Raw genomic sequence first — 17,904 nt, 5'->3', positions numbered from 1 at the left:
ATACGGACCTTGCAGTGAAACACTCTGCAGACGTTGCTCAAATATGAAAATAATGGTAGTGTTAGAAGATACACATAAGAGAAATGCTAGCAGGATGAGCCTCAACACTCCCCCCTTTTACTTTCCCTCATCGTCCTTTCATGTGATTGCACACAGACGCTAAAGGCCATTTAAACTTCACGCTCAGAACGCATACACACACATCATAGCTGTCACGCGTTCCCAGCATTCATTTGACACGTCCTCTGAGCACATCCTCAGAAATTAACGTGACACATGCATGAGCTGCAGTACCAGCAAAATGTTGGGGGGCGCAGTATGATCAAATCTTAATGTGACGTCAGAGTCTCTGTTTACTATCTACAAGTGACAGAAAGCCGCTGGGATCGATGTGCTTGCTTCGATGTTTGATGAAAGGTGCGATGTGGTGAAGCAAAATGCCAACAGACAAATGCATTTGTGGTGCTTTTATATTCAAGCATCACATATTCCCTAACATAATGAATGACACGATACATTTTAAAGGTCTCACACACAGTGCATCCGGAAAGTATTCACAGCGCATCACTTTTTCCACATTTTGTTATGTTACAGCCTTATTCCAAAATGGACTAAATTCATTTTTTTCCTCAGAATTCTACACACAACACCCCATAATGACAACATCAAAAAGGTTTACTTGAGGTTTTTGCAAATTTATTAAAAATAAAAAAACAGAAATCACATGTACATAAGTATTCACAGCCTTTGCTCAATACTTTGTCGATGCACCTTTGGCAGCAATTCCAGCCTCAAGTCTTTTTGAATATGATGCCACAAGCTTGGCACACCTATCCTTGGCCTGTTTCGCCCATTCCTCTTTGCAGCACCTCTCAAGCTCCATCAGGTTGGATGGGATGCGTCAGTGCACAGCCATTTTAAGATCTCTCCAGAGATGTTCAATCGGATTCAAGTCTGAGCTCTGGCTGGGCCACTCAAGGACATTCACAGAGTTGTCCTGAAGCCACTCCTTTGATATCTTGGCTGTGTGCTTGGGGTCGTTGTCCTGCTGAAAGATGAACTGTCACCCCAGTCTGAGGTCAAGAGCGCTCTGGAGCAGGTTTTCATCCAGGATGTCTCTGTACATTGCTGCAGTCATCCTTCCCTTTATCCTGACTAGTCTCCCAGTTCCTGCCCCCCACAGCATGATGCTGCCACCACCATGCCTCACTGTAGGGATGGTATTGGCCTGGTGATGAGCGGTGCCTGGTTTTCTCCAAACGTGACACCTGGCATTCACATCAAAGAGTTCAATCTTTGTTTCATCAGACCAGAGAATTTTGTTTCTCATGGTCTGAGAGTCCTTCAGATGCCTTTTGACAAACTCCAGGTGGGCTGCCATGTGCCTTTTACTAAGGAGTGGCTTCCTTTTGGCCACTCTACCATACAGGCCTGATTGGTGGATTGCTGCAGAGATGGTTGTCCTTCTGGAAGGTTCTCCTCTCTCCACAGAGGACCTCTGGAACTCTGACAGAGTGACCATCGGGTTCTTGGTCACCTCCCTGACTAAGGCCCTTCTCCCCCGATCGCTCAGTTTAGATGGCCAGCCAGCTCTAGGAAGAGTCCTGGTGGTTTCGAACTTCTTCCACTTACGGATGATGGAGGCCACTGTGCTCATTGGGAACTTCAAAGCAGCAGAAATTTTTCTGTAACCTTCCCCAGATTTGTGCCTCGAGACAATCCTGTCTCGGAGGTCTACAGACAATTCCTTTGACTTCATGCTTGGTTTGTGCTCTGACATGAACTGTCAACTGTGGGACCTTCTATAGACAGGTGTGTGCCTTTCCAAATCATGTCCAATCAACTGAATTTACCACAGGTGGACTCCAATGAAGCTGCAGAAACATCTCAAGGATGATCAGCGGAAACAGGATGCACCTGAGCTCAATTTGGAGCTTCATGGCAAAGGCTGTGAATACTTGTGTACATGTGCTTTCTCAATTTTTTTATTTTTAATAAATTTGCAAAAATCTCAAGTAAACTTTTTTCACGTTGTCATTATAGGGTGTTGTGTGTAGAATTCTGAGGAAAAAAATTAATTGAATCCATTTTGGAATAAGGCTGTAGAATAACAAAATATGGAAAAAGTGATGCGCTGTGAATACTTTCCGGATGCACTGTACCATCTTCTGTGCTGGTTTTTTTTTTTTTGCACCTTCACAACAGCATCAGAATGTACAGCAGCATATTTGAGCCACAGAGAAAAAAAATTAAGAACACAGTGTAAAGGTCTATTTTGTAATTAAAGTGGAAATTTTGGCTTTAATCTCGGAATGTTCACTTTAATCTCGTAGTTTACTTTATCATTACTTTATAACTTTCATGTCCCGCAAGACGAGTCTTCGTGCCAAGCGATGTAACCATGCCTGGGTCTGGAAGCCCCGCAAGACAAGAGCTTATGCAATGAGATTTAGAAAAGTCCTGGTCACATAACCACGCACACAGTTCAATCACTTCTCAGTTGTGTGAATGCTATAGTCAGACACATTTCTCATAGAGAGAAAGAAACGATATTCACTCACGGGCAATTATACGTTGCTTTGTCATGGTGCAATTCCAAACACGAAATCAAAATTCTATGTGATATTGATAAAAAGGTAAAAGCAAAAAGAGATTGAATATGTGGACATAGGCAATACGACATGCGAGATGCAGATCACGCGGCATGGCAGCAGCAGCAGTAAGCCAGCAGCTGATTGAGCAAAGAGGAGGTAAAAAACCTGTATGTGTTTCACATTGTATCACCATTTAAGGTTGGGTGTCGGAGGAGCGACTGCATCTCCTTAGGGTGCGTTCAGCCCCCCTCTTCACAACGTGAGCGGCAGAGACATGAAGTGGCTGGCGCGTACCGAAGGCCGGGCCTTGGTTGGTGAGCGAAGCGAGCAGGGTTATGACATACATTTATGATATTCCAGCTCTCTGCACATTTAGAATCCTTATGCATTAAAGTATGTATGATACATTTTACAGATAAGTCATTAACATTTAATATAAACTGTTAATAATTGTAGATGTGGGGGCGAGTGGTAGCACTGCTATCTCACAGGGAGTCACGTCCCTGGTGCCCCCTGCCAGGAGTTTGCATGTTTTTCTGGTGGGTTTCCACAGTGTGCTCCCATTTCCTTCCAAAGACATGAAGGTTTAGGGATTTGGTGTTGCTAAAATGACACTAGTGTGTATGTGTGTGCTTGTGTTGACCTTGCAGTGAGCTGATGCCCCATCCAGGGATTTTGTTTGTGTCTCGCACCCGATGCTAGCTGGAATGGTAATCCCTGAATTGATGGATGTAATCATTAAACATCCTTTTCAGAGATACTGTGGCAAGTTATCCTCTGAATTTAATGGATGTTTCAGGCAGTTCACAACACAGCGAGGCTGAACGTTTTCTCACTGTGATGATATCTCGCACTGTCACCTGGTGGAATCTTGCAGATTTATGTAAGTAAGCACGCAAGTATAAACAGTACAACATTTGCGTAGCTGGAGCATGCGTCTTGTTAACTATAAACCCGGCCTAATACTTCTTAATTTAAAAATGACATTCTTAAATAGAAAATGATCTCTGTCCACATAGGAATCTTCACATCATTTAGAAAAGTATCTCTGCCTGCTGTCAATGACAGAAAACACACATGAAGTAAAAGTTTGCGTACATTGGACACTCATTTATTGGCTGAAGTAATGCAGCCGGTCACAGGATTTATTTCAAAACTGTAACGAGTGGTAAATTATGTGCCTATTGTGCATGTATCCAGCATTCACACTGTACAAAATGCAATTTAGAAGCATACAGGTAATCAACATAACAAACACCGTGGAAAACAACTCCTCTGTGTCCGCTATGTTGGAGTATGGTTTTCTTCTGCTAAGGATAACCAATCAGGCAATGAGACCAGGTAATGAGTAGGATCCAATCAGGGAAGGGCAATGTAATAAGTATGAACCAATCAGAGTACGTTCTCAAAACTCTGCCTTTTAGTGTCTGCGTTTTTAAAAAAAAGCATAGCAGTGTGGACGTGTCCTGAGACATGAGGCCACGGGCTATTTACAGGGCAATGGAGTAGCTAGAGACAGAGCTGCAGCCCAATCCTACCACTTTCAAGTTCAAATTCTTTTTATTTTGTGATGTGTATTTATACTTCTGCTTTTTATTTTTGGGTTGCTTGGCCCAAGACTCAGTCCTGGTAGCTTCTTGTGCAATATCTGGTCTGGCTGACTGAGGTGCTTTAATCAATCAAACAGTTGCAGACCACAGAGAATAGAAGAGCATGTTGAGATTTTCTTCTCACAGTGAACTATAAACACATTATTTCAAACACAGCAGTAGTTAGTAGCTCTTTGGGCACCTTCTCACCTCAATTTCATGGATCACCTGTTATGTAAAACTGTTTAATTATATAAAGAAAGATATAGAATCCCACACCTCACAAGGTGAAGCAATATATCTTTCTAGGTGAAAGAAATAATCCTGCAGTGATCAGATGGTGAATCTACAGTATATGTCTATCCAAGAAACAAGGCAGAATTCAGAACCTCAGAGGCCAAAGGTACAGTAGCCATCTTAAGAGATGTGATGCAAGGTGAGGTTGCCGAAAGGATGAGATGCTCATTACCTGAAAATCATTTAGCTGTTTCTAACAATGCTGCACAACTTCCCTCTGACAACCTAACACTGATGACTCTATCTATCTATCGCCTTTCATATGTATGTATCTATCTATCTATCTATCTATCTATCTATCTATCTATCTATCTATCTATCACCTTTCATATCTATCTATCTATCTATATATCTATCTATCTATCTATCTATATATCTATCGCCTTTCATTTCTATCTATCTATCACCTTTCATATCTATCTATCTATCTATCTATCTATCTATCTATCTATCTATCTATCTATCTATCTATCTATCTATCTATCTATCGCCTTTCATATGTATCTATCTAACTATCTAACTATCTACAGTGGTGTGAAAAATTATTTGCCCCCTTCCTGATTTCTTGTTCTTTTGCATGTTTGTCGCACAAAATGTTTCTGATCATCAAACACATTTAACCATTAGTCAAATATAACACAAGTAAACACAAAATGTAGTTTTTAAATGATGGTTTTTATTATTTAGGGAGAAAAAATCCAAACCTACATGGCCCTGTGTGAAAAAGTAATTGCCCCCTGAACCTAATAACTGGTTTGGCCACCCTTAGCAGCAATAACTGAAATCAAGCGTTTGCGATTACTTGCAATGAGTCTTTTACAGCGCTCTGGAGGAATTTTGGCCCACTCATCTTTGAAGAATTGTTGTAATTCAGCTTTATTTGAGGGTTTTCTAGCATGAACCGCCTTTTTAAGGTCATGCCATAGCATCTCAATTGGATTCAGGTCAGGACTTTGACTAGGCCACTCCAAAGTCTTCATTTTGTTTTTCTTTAGCCATTCAGAGGTGGATTTGCTGGTGTGTTTTGGGTCATTGTCCTGTTGCAGCACCCAAGATCGCTTCAGCTTGAGTTGACGAACAGATGGCGGACATTCTCCTTCAGGATTTTTTGGTAGACAGTAGAATTCATGGTTCCATCTATCACAGCAAGCCTTCCAGGTCCTGAAGCAGCAAAACAACCCCAGACCATCACACTACCACCACCATATTTTACTGTTGGTATGATGTTCTTTTTCTGAAATGCTGTGTTCCTTTTACGCCAGATGTAACGGACATTTGCCTTCCAAAAAGTTCAACTTTTGTCTCATCAGTCCACAAGGTATTTTCCCAAAAGTCTTGGCAATCATTGAGATGTTTCTTAGCAAAATTGAGACGAGCCCTAATGTTCTTTTGCTTAACAGTGGTTTGCGTCTTGGAAATCTGCCATGCAGGCCGTTTTTACCCAGTCTCTTTCTTATGGTGGAGTCGTGAACACTGACCTTAATTGAGGCAAGTGAGGCCTGCAGTTCTTTAGACGTTGTCCTGGGTCTTTTGTGACCTCTCGGATGAGTCGTCTCTGTGCTCTTGGGGTAATTTTGGTTGGCCGGCCACTCCTGGGAAGGTTCACCACTGTTCCATGTTTTTGCCATTTGTGGATAATGGCTCTCACTGTGATTCGCTGGAGTCCTAAAGCTTTATAAATGGCTTTATAACCTTTACCAGACTGATAGATCTCAATTACTTCTGTTCTCATTTGTTCCTGAATTTCTTTGGATCTTGGCATGATGTCTAGCTTTTGAGGTGCTTTTGGTCTACTTCTCTGTGTCAGGCAGCTCCTATTGAAGTGATTTCTTGATTGAAACAGGTGTGGCAGTAATCAGGCCTGGGGGTGGCTACGGAAATTGAACTCAGGTGTGATACACCACAGTTAGGTGATTTTTTAACAAGGGGGCAATTACTTTTTCACACAGGGCCATGTAGGTTTGGATTTTTTCTCCTAAATAATAAAACCATCATTTAAAAACTGCATTTTGTGTTTACTTGTGTTATATTTGACTAATGGTTAAATGTGTTTGATGATCAGAAACATTTTGTGTGACAAACATGCAAAAGAATAAGAAATCAGGAAGGGGGCAAATAGTTTTTCACACCACTGTATCTATCTATTGCCTTTCATATCTATCTATCTATCTATCTATCGCTTTTCATATCTATCTATCTATCTATCGCCTTTCATATCTATCTATCTATCTATCTATCTATCTATCTATCTATCTATCTATCTATCTATCTATCTATCTATCTATCTATCGCCTTTCATATCTATCTATCTATCTATCTATCGCCTTTCATATCTATCTATCTATCTATCTATCTATCTATCTATCTATCTATCTATCTATCTATCTATCTATCTATCTATCTATCTATCGCCTTTAATATCTATCTATCTATCTATTAAGATATGTATGGGTCATGGACTGCGGAAAGCATCTGCAGTTGGGGGGACACAGAGGTGTATGGGTTTCTGTATTATTAGACATTAGGCGTATTCAGTAATATTAAAATGATTGAAAGTTCATTTAAAGTTACTACAAATTACAACACTTTATATCAAAATCCTAAAATTGTAACTGAATCAATATACTTGAATAAAGTGACTCATCATGGTCTACCAACAAGAAACAGTTAAAGTTAGTAACCCGTCCTTCATCAGGACTCATCAAAATCTCGAAATCCAATTTTTGAACAATTCCAATACTTTCCCAACACTTCGTATACAAGGATTCAGGGAGGTATAAAATTTCGAGATTCATCAAAATCTCAAAATTGAATTTTTGGACGATTCCAATTCTTTCCCTGTACTTCGTTTACAAGAAAGTAACAAATGTCCTTCAACTTGTGGTTTAATGATGCGACACTCTGACCTTGCCCTCACTTGAAGAGCACTATACAACACTGTACTGAATAGTAAGAATATGAAATTACATGACCTGCTCCATTTCTTCCTCTTCCTTATTCTCCCTCTCTGCATATGTCTGACAACACCCGCACCAACTTCTCACCTCTCGGATGTCTCGCTGGTATTTGCTGTTCACCTCTTCACTCTTGATGACATCTTTACGGGCGGTGTTGATCTCTGCTTCCATCTCATTTAGACGGCTGGTCAAGGCAGCCACATGCTCTTTGCTTTGGCTGAGCTCGAGGTTGGCCTTTTCCAGGAGCTCCTGCAGTTCCACCGTACGGCTCACCTCATCATGGGCATCAATGGAACCATTTGGCAGCCTCTACAATTGAAAAAAGGAAAAAGAAGTCAACAATTTTAGATGAGGTTCTATTCTGTCAAAAGAGAAGAGTGATATGACAACAAAATAAATATTCCTGTTATGTTACATACTCAAAGAACAAATATCAAAATGATGTGTTCAAGGAAAGGCATTAATGTCAAAATAGTGCGCTCAAGGAAAGACATATCTCAGATCTCAGTCCTGTGAACATAATCAGCTTTAAATTTACATACATAGAATTCTAAACTAATTAATAAAATTCAGGGCCACAGGCTTCCAGATCATTCCAAGCAACACCAAACTAAAGGCAGGAAGCAACCTTGGACCGGGTGCCAGTCCATCACATGGCCTCTGCTCACAGACACTCACACTCACAGTGGTGCCAACTAACCTAAACCACACGTGAGGATGTGGAAACTCCACGCAGAAGGCATGCAGGAGTGGGATTTGATATGAAATATCTTAAGCTGCGTGTGGTTAGGATGTATGAGAGTCCAGATGAGAGGTGAAAGTTTCAAGTAGAGTGACATCATCAGTGGAGACCCTCAGTGGTCGGTCCTTGCCCATTACATTTTCTGATTTATATTAGTGACATTGATTCTGGTATACCTAGTAAACTTGTCAAATTCACAGATCACACTAAAATTGGAAGAATGACAGACACTGAGGAGGCAGCAAAAAGAATTCAAGAACACCAGGACAAGCTTCAGAACTGGGCGAACACCTGGAAAATGCAGTTTAAAGACGAAAAGTGCAAAGTGCTACAAGCGAACAAAAGTAACATCAGTTATAATATATGATAAGGGACACGGTGCTACAGAAAGTAACCTCTGAAAAGGATTTGGGGATTTATGATGACGCAACAATTTCATCAGATAAGCAATGTGAGGTGAGCAATTAAACAGGCAAATACAATCCATGTGAATAAAATTGTTTGGATGTCCATCTGTCTGTCTGAACACATTTTCACAAACTTTGCAATGTGCCATGCCATTGTTCCAACTTATAAAATGGACTATATGTCGTATCGGGGAGGGTGACACCCCAAAAACCAGCGCCAATATGGGGACTGCAATTCCCATCAGGCAGCATGAATGAGCTAATGCTGAAGGAAGACACCATCATCAGCATACACAAAGTTTTCTACCATCTTAGTGTTTGATCAGACCACAGGTATGTGCAGCATTTTCTTCTCAACTAATCTGGATTTCAGTTTCATTATCTGGCAGGATTGCAGCTCTTGTCTAAGAGTACATCTTTTTGTGTCATTGTGGGCTTTTTTACCTATATTGCAATTGCAAAAGAAAGTTTTTCTCCATTCATTTATGCCATCAACACTGGATACTTCAGTTAGTGGTAAGTTATACTGTAAAAAAACTGTTGAATATGAATTGAGGGACGTTAAGACTATAAAATGCACTAGTGAGACCTCATTTACTGTGTACAGTTAAGGTCACCCCAATACAAGAAAGACTTAGCAGCACTTGAAACTGTTCAGAGGAGAGCATCCAAGAAGACACCAGGGGCCTCATGTATAAACGGTACGTACGCACAAAAATGTTGTGTATTCCCATTTCCACGCTCAAATCGCGATGTATAAAACCTAAACTTGACGTAAAGCCACGCACATTTTCACGGTAGCTCAAACCCAAGCTCAAGTTCTCCACTCGGTTTTGTAAACTGCCGGCACCCAGCGTCAAAGCAATGCTTTTGTTCAAGTGTGGTTTCCCTTTCTTTTTTAGATCCATATCCCTGACGCGGCTTTATCAAATACACTGAAATTAACCGCATATTGTTTATTAGTTTAAGGCATCTGATTGTAATTAACCAGTAACAATATAATGGTCCACAGAATGGCCAAACTATTCCAAATACCATAGCTGCTTTAGCGTTGTTACTCTCACTGCATCTTCTTCTTCTTTTTTCAGCTGCTCCAGTTAGGGGTTGCCACAACGGATCATCTTTTTTCATATTACTCTCACTGCACCACTCGGAGTATTTATATCACTGTATCTGAGTGTGGATCCCAGCAGCAGCTGATCGGAAAGAGAATTATCGGTATACAGCATCAAGCACACGCTGCCTATTGAACTGCTCTCATACGACAAACACTTCAGAGCCTTTCCTGTACGGACCTCGCAGTTCAGAAACATCCCAAGAGCTATAAACACACTCAATCAGTCCATCAACTGCTCCTTGTAGAACTGTTTGTACTTATAAGTACAATTACCTCGCTGTAAACTTCAGATACAGTTATAATATTGCACAACCTGAGCCACTTTATAAAGCGTGTATTTACATATGATAATGATATCATTTTTAAGATGAAATGCAGCAAAATATGTTTATTACATTATACAGATAAAATGTTAACATCATTTAAATAATCTATATTGTTAATAATTAAACATGTGAGGACATGGTGTTGCAGCAGTAGTGACGATCTGGTGCCCCATTCAGGGATTGTTCCTGCCTGTATTCTTGCTGGGGCAGGCGCGACACTGGATGGATAGATGGATAGAATAATTAAACATGTACTATGAAGATATTTCAATGTTCCTTAAATGTTTTGAAGAATCGGCGTTCAAAGCTTACAAATGGCTTAACGTTTATTACAGAGCTGATTGTGTGGCGATTGGGTACTTGGAGAAAGAAAAGGAAGGACAGGAATTGGGGGTTAGTACATTTGAGAGAGACAGTAATGCTGCAATAAATTATCGAAGGTCATGCACGGTGCAGCAAGCATCTTGCAGGGGGGCAGGAACAAACTCTGGACAGGGCGCCAGCTAGACTATCACTGCACCACCGTGTTCCCATGTTTAGTACATGCGTTAATTGATATGATATAAATACTGAAATGATATCAAGTATTTTAATTATTGAGAGAGCTGTAATATCACGAATGTAATGGATTCTGTGTCCTGTTTGAGGAAGAGAAAGCCCGTTTAATAAGCACGTAGTGATTCACACACATAGAGCACACAGAAGATCAAACACAAAACAAAGCATTTAACGTGCTACTTTAGTTACGATGGGATTTAAGAAACTAGTAAATTAAATCATTTTAAGATGAAGTTTATGATGTTCTACTTTAATGACAAAATAAACTACATGATTAAAGTGGAAATTTTGAGATTAAAGTTGACATTTCGAGCTTTTTTCCTACTGTGTCCCTATTTTTTTCTCTGCACCCTAATAAGCTTTCATATGACACTCAAACGGTGGGCTACGACTCGCCTTTTCACTGCGACTTTGATATGTGACAACTTCTTTTTTATTTCGGGCACCGTGCGACTTTGTGAACTTGAGCTTTTGAGTTTCTCTGACACGCTATGTCACTCGATCCACTTCCTTCTGTTGTTTATACCACTGTTGAAACCAACAAATAGCACGTTTTTTCTTGCCACCACTTGGTATTCACTGAAATTCTTCTATTTCCTCCATGCTTTTGCCATTGCCTTTTCACAGAATGCTGAGCTTAAGGACTATTTATATTCATTTGCATATACAAAGAGGCGTAATCCTGGGAGGTGTTGGGGAGTGGTGGCAAGCGCGTGCACGTGTGTTACTTTTCACGCTGACCGGAATTTATGTAGCATGAAGGTTGGCGATGTGGACGAAGTTTTCAGACCAGACAGCAGGTGAAACAATAAAGCAGCTTTATTATTTATTATTGAGATTCACAGTGTGAAAAGTTTCAGAAAAGCAGACAATCAATACATGAAAGTGTCAGGGCTTCTCTGAACCCCGTCTGTTGGGTGGGGTCCAGTTTTATACCCCTAGTATACGTGATTTAATATCAATATAAAATGCAACAGTCAACACATTTATTATACACAATCCTTGAGCCCCTTCTAAAACTTGATTTCTTGGCTCCTTATGTTATGGCTTTCAGATGTAAGCTAAGGAACAATGTGATAAGGCAGACTCATGTGTGGAATGCATAGACCTTGAGGCCTCTGCACAAATATTGTTCTGTTTGCTGAAACAAAGCAGGCTTCTACAAGCTGACTGCTCAGACATGAATTAGTACAAGGGAACGAAGAGAACATTCGCCTTCCACAGCGAACGCACAGATTTATGCATCTGTTTTTTTGTTTTTTTTTGTGCATACGAAAATTTCCGCTTTTGTCTGTATGCTATGTTTTAATGTCAATTCTACTCATGGCGTTATGCACGAGGCCCCAAGACTTAGGGACATGTCCTGCTGTGGCAGACTCTGAGAATTACCATATATGCTCACATATATGTCGAGTCTTGAAACCTGAAAAATCGATCATAAAATCAGACCCCGACTTATAGGCCCATTCAAAAATATAACACTTAAACACTTAATTTTTATTTTCAGTTTCTCAGATGCATCGAAGTTTGTTGTAGCAGCGTGGTTACCAATTCCTTTTGTCACTTCAACGACTTTTACTTTAAAACCAGCTTGAAATTTTCATCTGTTCAAACTCTCCATCGTAGATAAGGGATAATAATAAAATAATAATATTACATTTTATTTATTTGTAGGCGCCTTTCTAAACACTCAAGGACACCGAACAATAGACAAAACACAGATTATAAACAAAACTAAAATAAAAAAGTTAAAATCAGACAGAGCAATTGTAGTCAAAGAGAAAAAGCAGTCTTAAACAAATGAGTTTTAAGTTTAGATTTGAAAAGTGAAAATGATTCAATATTTCTAAGCTCAGGTGGTAGTGAGTTCCAAAGCTGGGGAGCAGAGCAACCCACATAGAAAAAAAAATGTTACGCTCTCAGGTGGGTATTAGCATATCATGATCTCTTGGACCAATAGCACTAGTTTTCCGCATTTGGCTTATATGAATGACATTATAAAATCCCAGAAATTATCCTGTAAAATCAAGTCCCGACTTATCCGGTATATCTGGCTTATATACGGTAAACCTGTTTAGTCTCAAGCAGAGGAGACTGCGTGGGGGCTTAATTAGGAACCATATTTATAAAGCATATCATAATGCCTTCAAGGAATTGCACTAAATGTCACATTAGGATAAGAATTTGTCCTACCTCTGGGCAATATGTATAAAAAGTATTTACAAAGCATCATACATTTTTTGCTCTAAGCTGCAAGTAATTGTTGCCAGCTTGCTACAACATCAAGAATAACCCTATCAATCACCAAGATGGAAAGACCAAGACACACACACACACACACACACTAAATGAGAGTAAAGCCATAAATTAGGAATGTCTATTCCAGTGATTGTTCCTGCCTTGTGCCGTATGCTTGCAGGGTAGACTCCAGTTCCAACCATGACGTCACTTCTGGGGTCACTTCACCTGGATTTGCCTTTTCCTCCCAGAAACCATCACAAACAGAAATGGGGCCATCTTGGACAGGTTTTGTGAAAATCAAAAGAAGTCTCAATGGTTTGTGCTTAACACACCTTTTTTTTTGTGTGTGTGTGTCTTTTGCACCTTTCAATATATGGGGCTTGCCTTCGAGGTGCCCCAGATCCCTTATGATTATTTGTCTTATCTTTACAGTAAGGAAGGCGACAGACCTTCCAAAGTATTGCTGTTCTACTCACTAATCATGGCACCTGAGAGTGGCAGCGTGGAAATTGATTAGCACTGACAAGGAAGAATTTCACTCTGCATGTGACAATAATGACCCCATAAACCTATAAAATAACTGACTGATTTCTTTATTATATTTTTATTAAGTGAAGCTGCAAACTTGATTTCTTGTGTTCTTAATATCCTGAATCTTGTTACCTTCTATTTTTCTACATGTGCCTGTTAATTGTAAGCTATTTTAGATAAAGGTGTTTGCTAAATCAATAAAAGTTGATAATAATCACATTTGCAACCCTTCTTCATTAAGATCAGGACACTAAAATAAATAATCAGAGTCATGAGACCAGCACGTGGAATAATGCTAATGCGCTAGCAAGAAAGGATTTTTAAGGAGTCATAATCAAAGCCAGAAATAGGGATCAAAACGGAAAAGACTGCCATACTGAAACCAGAACTAAAACAAGAATCCAAAATCTTAGTTGAAAATTTAAACAGAAGTCAAGATGAGAAACTGATGGTCAAAAAGGCTTTTGGAATCTGCAAACTATGAAGAAGAAGTGCCTGAAATGGGGGCCTTTTACACCCGTCACTTTGTTAATGGCAGTTTACGACCTCTGAGGACATGCCCTCGGATAACGTGGAGCTGGCATAATGGCACGATGACCAAAATAATTCCCAACAACAAAAGTAAGCCTTTAATCAAACTACTAGTAAAAGGTTAGGGCTTCAGAAATCCCCAAAACGAGTGCCCAGCCTCATAAATTCACAAAGATTAAAATGAATAATAAAGCCATTCACAATACATGGATTATCATGTGCATCAGAAACATGACAGATGCTGAAACACAGCCCAACAGTAAGTGATGTCATAAAGGCCATCAGGGACTTTCCAGATTGGCACGAGTCACTCAATCCAACCTGAACATCAGGAGAAAAGTCCGCATGGGAGAAACAACGCAAGTATGCATGGGTGACCCTAAATAGTTAAGCCATCTGCAAGAGTAACGTTAGAAACATCCATGAGGTGTCCAGCATGGCTACGAAAAAGAGCCCTGAGCAACCGTTCAAAGATGATACTGGTATCAAGTTGAAGTTTACTGTCCCATTCAAAGAGTCCAGTGAAAGTCTTAGACACAAGACCCATCACTTATTTTTTTTCCTTGTTCAGAAATTGGACACAGCCTTGAAAACAGCAGGTGTAAGGTAGAGATCAACCATCATGTCCATTAAATTCAAGCACACACACTGTGACACACACACACACCCTGGGAGTACTTTACTGACTCTGATCAGGCAGGAATGGCAGGGAAGGGAAAGAGTGCAACGCTAAAGTATTACTGACACACTTAAAACACAAATCAATTAAAATAAAGAGAAAAGAAAGAATTAGGAGGAAAAAAAAACTGGTGGCCATTTAGAAAGAAAATCTGCAGCCATTGTAACACCCCAGGACTGCATTTAGAGACCCCAATCTAAAGGCTAATAAAAAGGGCAAGTTCAGTTATGGGATGAACTCTGGACCCCCCGGAATTTGTAGCAAAGGAGAGAACTGAAACAAAACTGAGTGCCATTATGATCAATGTTGCACATCCTCTCTGTGACACAACAACACTGAGGACTTTAACACAATGAATTACTCAGCAGAAGTGTGTTAAGATAGGCTATGGGAGCTCCTACAGACCAACAGCAATACACCTGCATAATGCCTCCCCGTGATTTTATTGCTTTAGTTGTTTTGGTGTGTGTTCAAATCAAAGAGTGTTGCCATGCACATACACATGGGAAACAGCTTGAAGGCTTGGGTGATGGTAATTCCCTGCCAGGACAGGAGATGGCATTGTGCACTAACAACCTCTCTTCTACCCCTTCTGCAGAAAGGACAATGGACACCATTCCATCTGACATTATCTCTGGGGTTCATCCACCTGGACCTGCTTCTTCCTTCCAGAATGCCTAAATGCAAAAGAGCTGCTATTCTAATCAGTCTGCATAAGACAGAAGTCGGAATGACTCGATTTAGGGTTAAATTTATTTATTTATTTATTTTCTGTGAAAAGACAAATTTCCTCATGGGGACAAATAAGACAAATAAGTAAGATGCTGCAGATGTTCTACCAGACGGTTGTGGCGAGTGCCCTCTTCTACGCGGTGGTGTGCTGGGGTGGCAGCATAAAGATGAAAGACGTCTCACACCTGGACAAACTTGTTAAGAAGGCAGGCTCCATTGTAGGATTAAAGTTGGACAGTTTAACATCTGTGGCAGAGCGACGGGCACTAAGCAAACTCCTGTCAATCATGAAGAATCCACTGCATCCACTGAACAGGATCATCTCCAGACAGAGGAGTAGCTTCAGTGACAGACTTTTATCGCTGTCCTGCTCCACTGACAGACTGAGGAGATCGTTCCTCTCCCACACTATGCGACTCTTCAATTCCACCCGGCGGAGTAAATGCGAACATTAATTTTATTTGAATTTTTTTTTTTATTTTTATTACTATTTAATTTAATATTGTTTCTTTGTATCAGTATACTGCTGCTGGATTATGTGAATTTCCACTTGGGATTAATAAAGTATCTATCTATCTATCTATCTATCTATCTATCTATCTATCTATCTATCTATCTATCTATCTATCTATCTATCTATCTATCTATCTATCTATCTATCTATCTATCTATCTATCTATCTATTGTGGTGGATGGCCAGGACCCATGCCCGGCCAGGACGCTCCTTTGACACTGGATCTGGGAGAGCAGTCATGGGGTGCACACTACGTCCCCCAGAACACTTGGTGACAGCCCCCCTGGGTTACATCAGGGCCACAATCATGGAACACCAGAGCTCATCTCTGTTGTGCTCTGTGGCCACCGCCAGGGGGAGCTGCACGGCTTAACGAGCCAAACTGGGCTGTGATGTAGCCACACCCAGAAGTGGAGCCTGAATTACGTTAATTATCACTTGAAGCACTTCCGGGTGGTCTATAAGAAGAGCCTGCAGCAGCTACTCGAGGCGCCAGAGTCGGGAGGAGGAGGACGACGAAGCTGCCTGGGAGGAGTGGAGGAAGAAGAATATTTTTGATTTGTTTTGTGTGGTGCTTTTTGAGACTGTGCTGTAGCTGAGGGACACGGGGAAGACATGACCCCCCAGCAGAAGAAAATAAATCTTTTTGTTTTATTTTTACCTGTGCTTCCGTTGTCAGTCTGTGTCGGGTTGGGCGCCTGTATAGCGCCTTTCACACTATCTATCTTTTATATAGTCCCTTTCATATCTATCTATCTATCTATCTATCTATCTATCTATCTATCTATCTATCTATCTATCTATCTATCTATCTATCTATCAGCACCTGGTGAGCTCTGGCAAAGGATCAGACTGCGAGACCCCTGCATCCTACTTGCAGGCACCTTGCAATTTCTGTGCAGTCCCTTTTACTTGGTGAGTTTTGTCTCAGATGCCTCATCTGGTGTAATCTTCTCATAAGACCATCAGCTCAAGTGGAACAACTTGCTTGGTGATGAAGGTGATGCCCTGTTCATAAGGACAAATCTGTCTGTTTCCTCGCTGATGGCTTCTGTTATGACCTTCAAGACTTGATTGTGGTGTCAGTGGTGTCTTCCTTCTCCTAGTAAAATATTTTTGGAACTAAGTTTTTGAACATTTCAAAAGATATGCAGCTTAGGTTCAGTGGCAATTCGAAAAAGGCCAGCTGTGCCTGGGTCATTACCCAGGATAGTTTCCAGCTTTGTGCCCAGTGCTGCCAGCTCAGGCTCCAGCCCATGTCTCTGAACTGGATTAAGAGGGTTTGAGAATGTTATGTAGCTCATGCTTCCATGAAACAGATGGCTGATCCATCGCAGCAACTTTAAACTGTGTGCATTAAGAGCTATTTATTCATTATTTTACAATTCATAACATATTAAACAAAAGGCCATCAGAAAGCAGTGAGTTAATTATCAAAAGGGGCATCGGTGTGTGTCATTTTAGCTGCATGAGCAGTTGACTGAGCAAGCAGATTAGATGTGATGGAAGAAAGCAGTGATGTCCCTGATGATGGAAAGGAAGAAAAAATAATTACTATTATGCAGATAAATACCTCACAAAGAAAGAAAGAAAGAAAGAAAGAAAGAAAGAAAGAAAGAAAGAAAGAAAGAAAGAAAGAAAGAAAAGTGAAGTAAGCCAGAATCATGTTGTATTACACTGAGCATTTTTCAGAATGAAGCCCAAAGGGAATTTATCTAAGCAATAATTACATAAACCATGAGGGGCTCTGCTTATTGTTGGCTGTCAAGGGACACTGAAGACCTTTGAAAAAGGTTTGGCTTTGAGAAAGACACATCTTAGTTAAAAATGCTTCAGCTGTTGCCACAGTTTCGAATAAGGAGGGTTCGATCATCATGAGCTTCTATCTACTCAATATAAGATGTAATGGATCTGCCTATCTGTCTGTCATATTGTGCCTTTCATATCTATCTATCTATTATATAGTGCCGTTCATATCTATCTATCTATCTATCTATCTATTATATAGTGCCTTTCATATCTATCTATCTATCTATCTATCTATTATATAGTGCCTTTCATATCTATCTATCTATCTATCTATCTATCT

At 40.3% G+C, this 17,904-nt stretch overlaps 1 protein-coding gene across 6 annotated transcripts in view; it reads right to left on the bottom strand.

Annotated features, from left to right (window-relative positions):
• Positions 1–17,904, bottom strand: part of ppfia4 (PTPRF interacting protein alpha 4) — a 494,511-nt gene that overhangs the window by 135,608 nt on the left and 340,999 nt on the right. For all 6 annotated transcript variants that reach the window (XM_039749365.1, XM_039749366.1, XM_039749361.1 and 3 more), the window contains one exon: positions 7,525–7,746. In XM_039749365.1, coding sequence (XP_039605299.1) covers positions 7,525–7,746 — 222 coding nt within the window. The remainder of the gene's footprint in view (positions 1–7,524; positions 7,747–17,904) is intronic.

This window comes from Polypterus senegalus, chromosome 3, assembly GCF_016835505.1.
Source record: "Polypterus senegalus isolate Bchr_013 chromosome 3, ASM1683550v1, whole genome shotgun sequence".
NCBI lineage: Eukaryota > Metazoa > Chordata > Cladistia > Polypteriformes > Polypteridae > Polypterus > Polypterus senegalus.
Note: the sequence above shows the minus strand (reverse complement) of the source record. Positions and strands in the feature narration are given on the sequence as shown.